Source organism: Tachyglossus aculeatus, chromosome 3 (genome assembly GCF_015852505.1).
Source record: "Tachyglossus aculeatus isolate mTacAcu1 chromosome 3, mTacAcu1.pri, whole genome shotgun sequence".
Lineage (NCBI taxonomy): Eukaryota > Metazoa > Chordata > Mammalia > Monotremata > Tachyglossidae > Tachyglossus > Tachyglossus aculeatus.
The window spans coordinates 61,177,646-61,189,898 of NC_052068.1; the positions used below are offsets into that span (position 1 = coordinate 61,177,646).

General features: G+C 44.4%; 1 protein-coding gene across 2 annotated transcripts in view; it reads right to left on the reverse strand.

Moving 5' to 3' along the window:
- Positions 1 to 4,242: 4,242 nt before the first annotated feature.
- Positions 4,243 to 12,253, reverse strand: part of DNA2 (DNA replication helicase/nuclease 2) — a 60,523-nt gene continuing 52,512 nt past the window's right edge. For both annotated transcript variants that reach the window (XM_038744216.1, XM_038744215.1), the window contains one exon: positions 4,243 to 5,139. In XM_038744216.1, coding sequence (XP_038600144.1) covers positions 5,086 to 5,139 — 54 coding nt within the window. In that variant the 3' untranslated portion in view covers positions 4,243 to 5,085. The remainder of the gene's footprint in view (positions 5,140 to 12,253) is intronic.

The window sequence follows — 12,253 nt, forward strand, 5'->3', positions numbered from 1 at the left end:
AAGCTAATTGGGTTGGACACAAGCCCTGTCCCCACGTGGGGCTCACGATTTCAATCTCCATTTTACAGAGGAGGGAACTGAAGCACAAAGAAGTGAAGTGACTTGCCCAAGGTCACACAGCAGACAAGTGGCAGAATGGGGATTAGAGCCCGTGTCCTCATGACTCCCCAAAATATGGCTGCAGCATGGAGCACATTTTTCCTTAGACTAGTAGGCGATCATATCAGAGGTCATGGGTTCAAATCCCACTCCGCCAATTGTCAGCTGTGTGACTTTGGGCAAGTCACTTCACTGCTCTGGGCCTCAGTTACCTCATATGGAAAATGGGATTAAGACTGTGAGCCCCCCGTGGGACAACCTGATCACCTTGTAACCTCCCCAGTGCTTAGAACAGTGCTTTGCACATAGTAATCACTTAATAAATCATCATCAATCATATTTATTGAGCGCTGACTGTGTGCAGAGCACTGTACTAAGCGCTTGGGAAGTACAAATTGGCAACATATAGAGACAGTCCCTACCCAACAGTGGGCTCACAGTCTAATGCCATCATTATTATCTGTGCACATCTGTAAATTAAATACCATACATTATTTATTCATATTAATGTGCCTCTCCCTCTAGATTGTAAACTCGCTTTGGGCGGGGAACCAGTTCACTAATTCTGTGTTACTCTCGCAAGTGCTCTGCACACAGTAAGAGCTCAATAAATATCACTGACTGAGCATTTGAGTGCAGAGCACTGTACTAAGCACTTGGGAGAGTACAATATAAAAGAGGTGGTAGATAAATTCCCTCCCCACAAGCTCAGTCCAGAGGGGGAACAGATGCCCACGCCCCTCAGCCACCTCAGCGCTTAGAACAGTGCTTTGCACATAGTAAGCGCTTAATAAATGCCATCATTATTATTACCTGCACGGGGCTCGTGGGAGGGACAATCAAGCCATAATAATAATAATGTTGGTATATATTAAGCTCTTACTATGTGCCCAGCACTGTTCTAAGTACAAGGTGATCAGATTGTCCCACTTAGGGCTCACAGTCTCCATCCCCATTTTACAGGTGAGGTAACTGAGGCTCAGAGAAGTTAAGTGACTTGCCCAAGGTCACACAGCTGACAAGTGGAGGAGCCGGGATTAGAACCCATGACCTCTGACTCCCAAGCCCGGGCTCTTTCCACTGAGCCACGTGGCTTCTCATAGTATTTATTGAGCGCTCACTGTTCGCTGACCACTGTAGTAAGCGTTTGGGAGAGAAAATAGTTAGGAGAGTCGATCCCTAAGGAGAAAGGGAGGAAAGTCAGGGATGCAAGAGAGCAGGTGGGGGCTAATTTGTGTATATTTAGCTATTCTATCTAATTCTATTTATCTATTTTGATGGTATTGACACTTGTCTTTTTGTTTTGTTTTGTTGTCTGTCTCCCCCTTCTAGACTGTGAGCTCGCTGTTGGGTAAGGATCATCTCTATATGTTGCCGAATTGATGATGATGGTGGTATTTGTTAAGCGCTTACTATGTGCAAAGCACTGTTCTAAGCGCTGGGGGGATACAAGGTGACCAGGTTGTCCCACGTGGGGCTCACAATCTTAATCCCCATTTTACAGATGAGGTAACTGAGGCACAGAGAATAATAATACTAATAATTTTGGTATTTGTTAAGCGCTTACTATGTGCAAAGCACTGTTCTAAGCGCTGGGGAGGATACAAGGTGATCAGGTTGTCCCCCGTGGGGCTCACAGTCTTCATCCCCGTTTTACAGATGAGGTAACTGAGGCACAGAGAATAATAATACTAATAATTTTGGTATTTGTTAAGCGCTTACTATGTGCAAAGCACTGTTCTAAGCGCTGGGGAGGATACAAGGTGATCAGGTTGTCCCCCGTGGGGCTCACAGTCTTCATCCCCGTTTTACAGATGAGGTAACTGAGGCCCAGAGAAGTGAAGTGACTTGCCCAAAGTCACACAGCTGACAATTGGCGGAGCTGGGATTTGAACCCATGACCTCTGGCTCCAAAGCCCAGGCGCTTTCCACTGAGCCACACTGCTTCTCGAATTGTACTTTCCAAGCACTTAGTACACTGTTCTGCACTGTAAATGCTCAATGAATACGATTTAATGAATGAATGTATATAGTTAGATTGAAAATGAGGAGTGGGCTATATAGATAGAGGGAGAGAGAGATATCTCTGTATATCCCAGTCCTCATTTTCAATAAGAACCTAGGAAGGAGAAGAAAGGGGTAGGGGAGGGGTGTGCTATACCGCTACTACTGATAGGACGACTGCTTCGACCAGGAAGCGGGCTATTTGGAGAGAGAAAGGGAGGAATCGGGGAAATACTTTGGAGAAAGACTCAGCAGTATTTAATAGCGGTTAATTAGATGTTAGAACTGAATGCCAGGAAGGAGATGAAGATTCATTCATTCAATCGTATTTATTGAGCGCTTACTGTGTGCAGAGCACTGTACTAAGCGCTTGGGGAGTACAAGTTGGCAACATATAGAGACGGTCCCTACCCAACAGTGGGCTCACAGTCTAGAAGGGGGAGACAGAGAACAAAACAAAACATATTAACAGAATAAAATAGAATAAATATGTACAAGTAAAATAAGTAGAGTAATAAATATGTACAAACATATATACATATATAAGATGGAGAAGCAGCGTGGCTCAGTGGAAAGAGCACAGGCTTTGGAGTCAGAAGTCATGGGTGCAAATCCCAGTTCTGCCACCTGTCAGCTGTGTGACTTTGGGCAAGTCAGTTCACTTCTCTGTGCCTCAGTTACCTCATCTGTACAATGGGGATTAAAACTGTGAAACCCCCCCGGGGCAACCTGATCACCTGTAACCTCCCCAGCGCTTAGAACAGTGCTTTGCACATAGTAAGCGCTTAAATACCATTATTATTACTATTATTATTATGCCACTACATTTACAGGCTTCAGGGGCAGGGAGGATGGTGGCAGGTTGACCTGACAGACAACCAAGTAAGGAGGAGGGGTGGGTTTAGGAGAGAAGATGAGTTCGGTTTTTCAACGTTTTTAAGTTTGAGGGGCTGGCGGGGCATTCAAGTGGAGATGGGCTGGAGGCAGAAGAGATGGGAGAACGAACAGGGGTTAAAGGGAAGAGATCAGAACTGGTGAAGTAAAATTGGGGAATCATCCACATAGAACAGGAACACTAAGCAGCAAGCTTTCCATGAAGGCACGTTAGTACATGTTCAGGATTTAGTTTGGAAACCTGGATGAAGCAGGCTGTCCCTAAAAGCATCCCTGGTTTGTAAATTCTCCAACTGGGGGTCTCCTCCGTAACATAATCACTTTTAAATACCGAAAGTATTTATTCCTCATTCATCGACATAAAGACCAGTACTGGAGTCTTTTAGACTGTGAACCCACTGTTGGGTAGGGACCGTCTCTATATCTTGCCAACTTGTACTTCCCAAGCGCTTAGTACAGTGCTCTGCACACAGTAAGCGCTCAATAAATATGATTGATTGACTGATTGGAGCCACAGTCCTAACCACACTGTGTACACACAAAGACTGCTACCCACTGCTGTGCTGTTTTTGTTCGTCTGCAATGCCACGTTCAGTGTACATTTCCAAAAAGGGAGGTAATATCGCCTTTCCTCTCAGGGATCTAAGAAGTTTGCAAAGCAACTCTGTCTTGAAGGCCCCCAAAATTGGGAAGTCCCAATTAGGGATAGTTGATTTGTTGTATGCTTTCATCTGATTCTTTCCTCAGTATTTACCAACATTTTAAATTGATGTTGTTTTAGGCAACTAGAAAAGGGTGAGAAAAGCAAATGTACCTAATTGGGAACCACACAGCTAACGGGGGTTGGAAGTGGGGGGTAGAGCAAAGGGCGAATGAGAAAAAAAGTCACAGAAATCAAGAACTGAAGTGTCTCGCAAGGCTATCAGACATCAGGGTAGAAGATGTTTACTTTGGTAAATATATCATTTGTTGAAATTTCTCCTTAAAACATTACAGTGAGAGATTTAACATTCAAATATTACTCATGAGATTGGACCAGCAGAATCCCCAATCAGAATATATCGGATAATGTTGGGTAGGGACCGTCTCTATACGTTGCCAACTTGTACTTCCCAAGCGCTTAGTACAGTGCTCTGCACACAGTAAGCGCTCAATAAATACGATTGATTGATTGATAAGAACTTTGTATGACTTAAATGTTTAAAGATGAACTGAAATGTAGCAGAGAATAAAGTATTTATTTGGTACAAACACTCAAAATTACAAAACCCAGTGTTGAGGTAGACAATAATTAGGTACAAATGCATAAGAAAATAACGCCAATGAGAAATATGCCAGATATTTTCCCAAAGTTTGATGTTAAAACCTAGAAATCACATATTTACATACCTTAAAACACACTGAAGGAAATTCTGCTTTTCACTGCATGTTTTCATAAACAAAACACAGATGGTGGCACTATCGACACACTATTAGCAGCTAGGATGATTATCAAAAATTAGTGTGGTGGGGTTTCCTGCTCCTTTAAAAAAAAGGAATTGAGATTAAGGAGAAAAGAACCACTCATCTAGGTCCTGTTGCTACAGAAATGTTACCTTAAAGAGGAGGAAAGCTATTCTATTTACCAGCCTTTGGAATAAACAAAATTATTCATTTCCCCTTCACCTCAAGTTTCCCTTAAAATTCTCAGTACCAATAAGAAGTGAATCTATTTAGGTACTCAATGAGTTCAGAATATTTCACAGGATTGGGAGCGACGGTTCTTATCAAAACGGGACTACAGAATACTAGCACTATCCTCAAAAGTGCTGATTGTAGTATATAAAAAGGTATTTTTGAACCAAATCCTCGTTGGGCTTAAGTCATTCAGAGTTTCAGAAGGAACGTTTCTCTTTCTGGCCATTAAGAGACCACAAAATGCCCTTTACCTCCCTAGATTCCAGGAGACAGTGGAATCTAGGTTACTGTCTCTACCGTAGGAGACAGGACGTTTATCTAGTCACCTATAAATACAATATCTTGCGGGGAAAAAAAGAAAAAACAAATCAAAGCTATCTGAAATAAAGTCGTAGTTGAAGTTCTTCATCTTCAAAGGTTCCACTGGGAAACACTTTCATGTGCTCCTGACGGGAGATCAAAAATGTAAAACTATTGAGGAAAATATATAAAACATACTTGTACAGTCACAAATAACCTTCAGATCTAGAATCAATGAGACTTTAGGGTGCAAACTGTGCGATGTTGTTAGCCTGCTTTTAAGAATTTTAAAGACAAATCTTTGTAGGTGAAATTAAGCTCTACCTGGTGATGAAATACCACAAAGATCGGGATCAAGTGCAAGATCTCAAAAACTAAAAAGAGAAGGCGAAAAAATGGCTGGTGACCGTGACAGCGAACGCGTGTGAGCCCACTGTTGGGTAGGGACTGTCTCTATATGCTGCCAATTTGTACTTCCCAAGCGCTTAGTACAGTGCTCTGCACACAGTGAGCGCTCAATAAATACGATTGATGATGATGATGCACTGGCGAAAACCTAACTACACCTACATGACGACGGGTTGGATGTCATTAGTCACAACTTAGGAAGGAGATTTCAAAGTCATTACTGACTATTAGTACAGTGCTAAGCGCTTAGTACAGTGCTCTGCACACAGTAAGCGCTCAATAAATACGATTGATTGATTATTTAACAACGATCCAATTTTCAGCAACAGCCAAGAAGGCCGACTGAATCTTGGACTTCATCCGGTGGGTATCATTTGGTTCCTTCAAGATCTTGGTGCCACTGGAGGCAGGATGCTGAATGGATCATTCCATAAATCACATTTCTACTGCTCTTCTGGAATTCTATAATTGTGGCATTTGTTAAGTTCTTACTATGTGCCAAGCACTGTACTAAGCAATGAGGTACATACACGATCATCAGTTTCCACATGGGGCTCACAGTATAAGAACGAGGGAGAACAGGTGAGCCCGTTGTTGGGTAGGGACCGTCTCTATATGTTGCCAACTTGTACTTCCCAAGCGCTTAGCACAGTGCTCTGCACGCAGTAAGCGCTCAATAAGTACGACTGAACGAATCCCCATTCTGCAGATGAGGCGACTGGGGCACAGGTTACTTTTTTAAAAATGGTATTTGCTAAGTGCTTCCTATGTGGCGGCCACTGTGCTGGACGTACACGCTCATCGGTTTGGACACGATTCACGTTGTACATGGGGCTCTTAGCATTAGCCTCCATTTTACAGATGAGGTAACTGAGGCACAAAGAAGTGACCTACCCAAGGTCACACAGCAGATAAGGGGCAGAGCTGGGATTAAAACCCAGGTCCTTGTGACTCCCGAGCCTGTGCTCTATCCACTAGACCAGGTTGCCTTTTGGGCCACGGAGATGAGAAGCAGCGTGGCTCAGTGGAAAGAGCCCGGGCTTTGGAGTCAGAGGTCATGGGTTCAAATCCCGGCTCCGCCACTTGCCAGCTGTGTGACTTTGGGCAAGTCGCTTAATTTCTCTGGGCCTCAGTTCCCTCATCTGTAAAATGGGGATTAAGACTGTGAGCCCCCCGTGGGACAACCCGATCACCTTGTAACTCCCCAGCGCTTAGAACAGTGCTTTGCACATAGTAAGCGCTTAATAAATGCCATCATTATTATTATTATTAAAATTAGGCTGCAATCTACATTCTTTTTGTCCACAGTTTATTTTCATCACCCCTCAGAAAATGAGGAGAAACTATCCCACATTATTTTCTGGTTTTAAGATGTTTCTCCGTTCAGTAGGAAAGGGGACTCTGGATTATCCTTTGGGATGGGAAGGAGATCGCTATGTTGGAGTCTCCCACTGGGAATGATGGATAAAGCCTTGGTCCTGGGACTCCAGAACCACAAACTCTGTAGGGGGACTGAATATGATGCTAGTGGCTCATGCTGCACTACTCGCAGCGTGGCTCAGTGGAAAGAGCCCGGGCTTTGGAGTCAGAGGTCATGGGTTCAAATCCCGGCTCCACCACTTGTCAGCTGGGTGACTTTGGGCAAGTCGCTTAACTTCTCTGGGCCTCAGTTCCCTCATCTGTAAAATGGGGATTAAGACTGTGAGCCCCCCGTGGGACAACCTGATCACCTTGTAACCTCCCCAGCACTTAGAACAGTGCTTTGCACATAGTAAGTGCTTAATAAATGCCATCATCATTATTACTATTAAAATTAGGCTGCAATCTACATTCTTTTTGTCCAGTTTATTTTCATCACCCCTCGGAAATGAGGAGAAACTATCCTACATTATTTTCTGGTTTTACGATGTTTCTCCGTTCAGTAGGAGAGGGGACTCTGGATTATCCTTTGGGATGGAAAGGAGATCGCTATGTTGGAGTCTCCCACCGGGAATGATGGATAAAGCCTTGGTCCTGGGACTCCAGAACCACAAACTCTGTAGGGGGACTGAATATGATGCTAGTGGCTTGTGCTGCACTACTCGCAGCGTGGCTCAGTGGAAAGAGCCCGGGCTTTGGAGTCAGAGGTCACGGGTTCAAATCCCGGCTCCGCCAACTGTCAGCTGTGTGACTCTGGGCAAGTCACTTCACTGGGCCTCAGTTCCCTCATCTGTAAAATGGGGATGAAGACTGTGAGCCCCCCGTGGGACAACCCGATCACCTTGTGACTCCCCAGTGCTTAGAACAGTGCTTTGCACATAGTAAGCGCTTAATAAATGCCATCATTATTATTATCCCTGCCAATCGTGTTCTTCCTATAGGCCAACGTGAGGTCCACATTAACCAGCTCTAAGCAAAACTGATACTAGAACCCAGGTATCCACATTCCCAGTGCTCTTCCCACTATCCTAAGAGCAGAGCTTGGGAAGGCGAGTCGGATCAGCGCAGAGAGGGGAAGCACCCCTTGGAAACCCATCAGGTTCCTCTCCTCTAACTCTAATCACCTACCACCCCTTTCCCACCGTTAGTACTTAGTTTTAGCATAAGGCTTTGTCTTTGGAATCAATCAATCAATCAATCAATTGTATTTATTGAGCGCTTACTGTGTGCAGAGCACTGTACTAAGCGCTTGGGAAGTACAAGATGGCAACATATAGAGACAGTTCCTACCCAACAGTGGGCTCACAGTCTATGTGGGATTATTATTATTCTCCATTCTTTCTTGTAACTAGCATTTTGGAATGCGATGATCAATGCCTAAACAAATTATTCACATGTAGCTAAGTACCTTTTTACTAGTCTATTTATTTTGTTAATGATGTGCATCTAGCTTTACTTCTATTTATTCTGATGACTTGACACCTGTCCCCATGTTTTGTTTTGTTATCTGTCTTCCCCCTTCTAGACTGTGAGCCCGTTGTTGGGTAGGAACCGTCTCTATATGTTGCCAACTTGGACTTCCCAGGCGCTTAGTACAGTGCTCTGCACACGGTAAGTGCTCACTAAATACGATTGAATGAATGAATAAGTACATGACTGGATATCTTATCCCCATTTTATAGATGAGGAAACCAAGTCCCAGTGGCTTGCTCTGAGTCCCACAACAACATATTGGCCCCCTCCTTCCCCTCCCCATCCCCCCGGCCTTACCTCCTTCCCTTCTCCACAGCATCTGTATATATGTATATATATGTTTGTATGGATTTATTACTCTATTTTACTTGTACATATTTATTCTATTTATTTTATTTTGTTAATATGTTTTGTTTTGTTCTCTGTCTCCCCCTTCTAGACTGTGAGCCCGCTGTTGGGTAGGGACCGTCTCTATATGTTGCCAAATTGTACTTCCCAAGCGCTTAGTACAGTGCTCTGCACACAGTAAGCGCTCAATAAATACGATTGAATGAATGAATGAATATGCATGCAATAAAAGCTTTGTGATTCAGGACCAGACTTCAGCAACACCTTATATGACGGCAATTTGGGAGCTTATAATGCCTGAATTCTCACCAAACTGTACGCTCCTCTACTGTTTTGCTCCTCTGATACCTTGAGTCTGATGTTCAATCAGTGCTCTTCCTCAAAAGCTAGCCGTTACGCAGAGAAGCAGCGTGGCTCAGTGGAAAGAGCCCGGGCTTTGGAGTCAGAGGTCATGGGTTCAAACCCCAGCTCTGCCAATTGTCAGCTGGGTGACTTTGGGCAAGTCACTTGACTTCTCTGGGCCTCAGTTCCCTCATCTGTAAAATGGGGATGAAGACTGTGAGCCCCCCGTGGGACAATCTGATCACCTCGTAACCTCCCCAACGCTTAGAACAGTGCTTTGCACACAGTAAGCGCTTAATAAATGCCATCACTATCATATTGCATTAATATATAATTAATAAACGTCATCATTATTAATATTATATCAATATATCATAATTAAGAATAATAACGATGGCATTTATTAAGCATTTACTATGTGCAAAGCACTGTTCTAAGTGCTGGATATTATTGTTATTATTATTCTTCAGGTTTTGTTCTCTGTCTCCCCCTTTTAGACTGTGTGCCCACTGTTGGGTAGGGACTGTCTCTAGATGTTGCCAACTTGTACTTCCCAAGCGCTTAGTACAGTGCTCTGCACACAGTAAGCGCTCAATAAATACGGTTGATTGATTGATTCAGGAGTGAACTGTGCTGCTCTAAGAACCTTCTAAGTTGTGTAAGCAATCTCTTTCCTGTAAACTACGTAAAGTTAGCTCCAGCTTTTCCAAGATATTTCACCCCAATCCCGCCCCTTTCCCTGTCTCCCTGAAGTTCCACGCCTTTCTTCCCCACACCCCAACCTTGCCCATCTCCCTAGTCCCACCCAGCATCCCTTTCTAGTCCATTTTCATTAAGTGCCGTCAAATCGTTTCTGATTCACAGCGACTCCATGGCTATACTTTCTCCAGAACGTCCTGTCCTCTGCCATAATCCGAAACCTTTCTAATGGTACTCCCGTTATCACTGTTACGGTCTCTTATCCAGCTAGCTGCTGGTTTTCCCTGGACTTTTCCAAGAGTTAGTGTCTTCTCCAGAGAATCCTTGGTCCCCACAGGGCTCACAGTCTAAGAAGTAGATTCTTATCCCCATTTTATAGATGAGGAAACCGAGTCCCAGTGGCTTGCTCTGAGTCCCACAACAACATATTGGCCCCCTCCTTCCCCTCCCCATCCCCCCAGCCTTACCTCCTTCCCCTCCCCAAAGCATCTGTATATATGTATATATGTCTGTACGTATTTATTACTCTATTTACTTATTTTACTTGTACATATTTATTCTATTTTATTCTGTTAATATGTTTTGTTTTGTTCTCTGTCTCCCCCTTCTACACTGTGAGCCCACTGTTGGGTAGGGACCGTCTCTAGATGTTGCCAAATTGTACTTCCCAAGCGCTTAGTACAGTGCTCTGAATACAGTAAGCGCTCAATAAATACGATTGAATGAATGAATGAATGAGTCCTTCTGATTATGAGTTCAAAATATGCTAATCTAAGTTGAGTTATTTGGCCGTCCAAAGACCACTTTGGCTTAATTTGCTCTAAAATTCTATTCCGTACCTCTTCTTTTTTTTTTTTAAGGTATTTGTCAAGGACTTGCTATGTGCCAGGCACTGTACTAAGCACTGGGATACAGATAATCAGGTTGGACACAGTCCCCTTCCTATATAATACTAATGATGATGATGATGGTATTTGTTGAGCGCTTACTATGTGCAAAGCACTGTTCTAAGTGCTGGGGGGATACAAGGTGATCAGGTTGCCCCAGGTGGGGCTTACCGTCTTGATCCCCATTTTACAGATGAGGATCTGTGAGCCCACGTGGGGCTCACAGTCTTCATCCCCATTTTACAGAAAAGCCCACCCTTCCCTCTCCATCCTAGTGTTGATTCAGGCACTTAGATCCCGCTTTGACTCCATCAGCTTTTAGACTGTGAGCCCACTGTTGGGTAGGGACTGTCTCTATATGTTGCCAATCTGTACTTTCCAAGCGCTTAGTACAGTGCTCTGCACACAGTAAGCGCTCAATAAATACAATTGATGATGATGATGATGATGATGATGATGATGATGAGGGAACTGAGGCTCAGAGAAGCGAAGCGACTTGCCCAAAGTCACATGGCTAATTGGCGGAGCTGGGATTGGAACCCATGACCTCTGACTCCAAAGCCCGGGCTCTTTCCACTGAGCCACGCTACCTCTGGGTTCACAGTCTTCAGCCCCACTTTACAGATTAGGCAACAGAGGCACAAAGAAGTGAAGTGACTTGTCCGAGGTCACCCAGCAGACGAGTGGTGGGGCCAAGATTAGAACCCAGATCTTTCCGACTCCCAGCATCGTGTTCTTTCCATTAGGCCACGCTGCTTCTTGTACCATATTTGTTCCCTACGTCTCCAAAACGATGGGCCTCGCTGTTAGGGCCACTTTCCACCACTGCCCTTTCCAATGTTCTGCCTTCCGTGCTGATAAAGGATAAGGAGGCCTCCCCAGACTGAGCCCCTTCCTTCCTCTCCCCCTCGTCCCCCTCTCCATCCCTCCATCTTACCTCCTTCCCTTCCCCACAGCACCTGTATATATGTTTGTACATATTTATTACTCTATTTATTTTACTTGTACATATCTATTCTATTTATTTTATTTTGTTAATATGTTTGGTTTTGTTCTCCGTCTCCCCCTTTTAGACTGTGAGCCAGCTGTTGGGTAGGGACTGTCTCTATATGTTGCCAACTTGGACTTCCCAAGCGCTTAGTACAGTGCTCTGCACACAAGAAGCGCTCAATAAATACAATTGATTATGATGATGGTAAACACGTTCTGAGGTGGCAAACTCCGGGAGGCGGCATCGGAGGGAAGTAGGTGCGTGTTGGCCGCACCAGAGAAGGGATGAGGGGTGGCCTTACTTTAAATAAGCCTACCGACAGCGGAAGCGGCGTGAGAAGCAGCAGCGTGGCTCAGTGGAAAGAGCCCGGGCTTTGGAGTCAGAGGTCATGGGTTCGAATCCCGGCTCCACCACGTCTGCTGTGTGACCTTGGGCAAGTCACTTAACTCCTCTGAGCCTCAGTTCCCTCATCTGTAAAATGGGGATGAAGACTGTGAGCCCCATGTGGGACAACCTGATCATCATCATCAATCGTATTTATTGAGCGCTTATTGTGTGCACAGCACTGTACTAAGGGCTTGGGAAGTACAGTTTGGCAACATATAGAGACAGTCCCTACCCAATAGTGGGCTCACATGTATCCCCCCCCCTCAGCGCTTAGAACAGTGCTTTGCACATAGTAAGGGCTTAACAAACACCATTATTATCATTT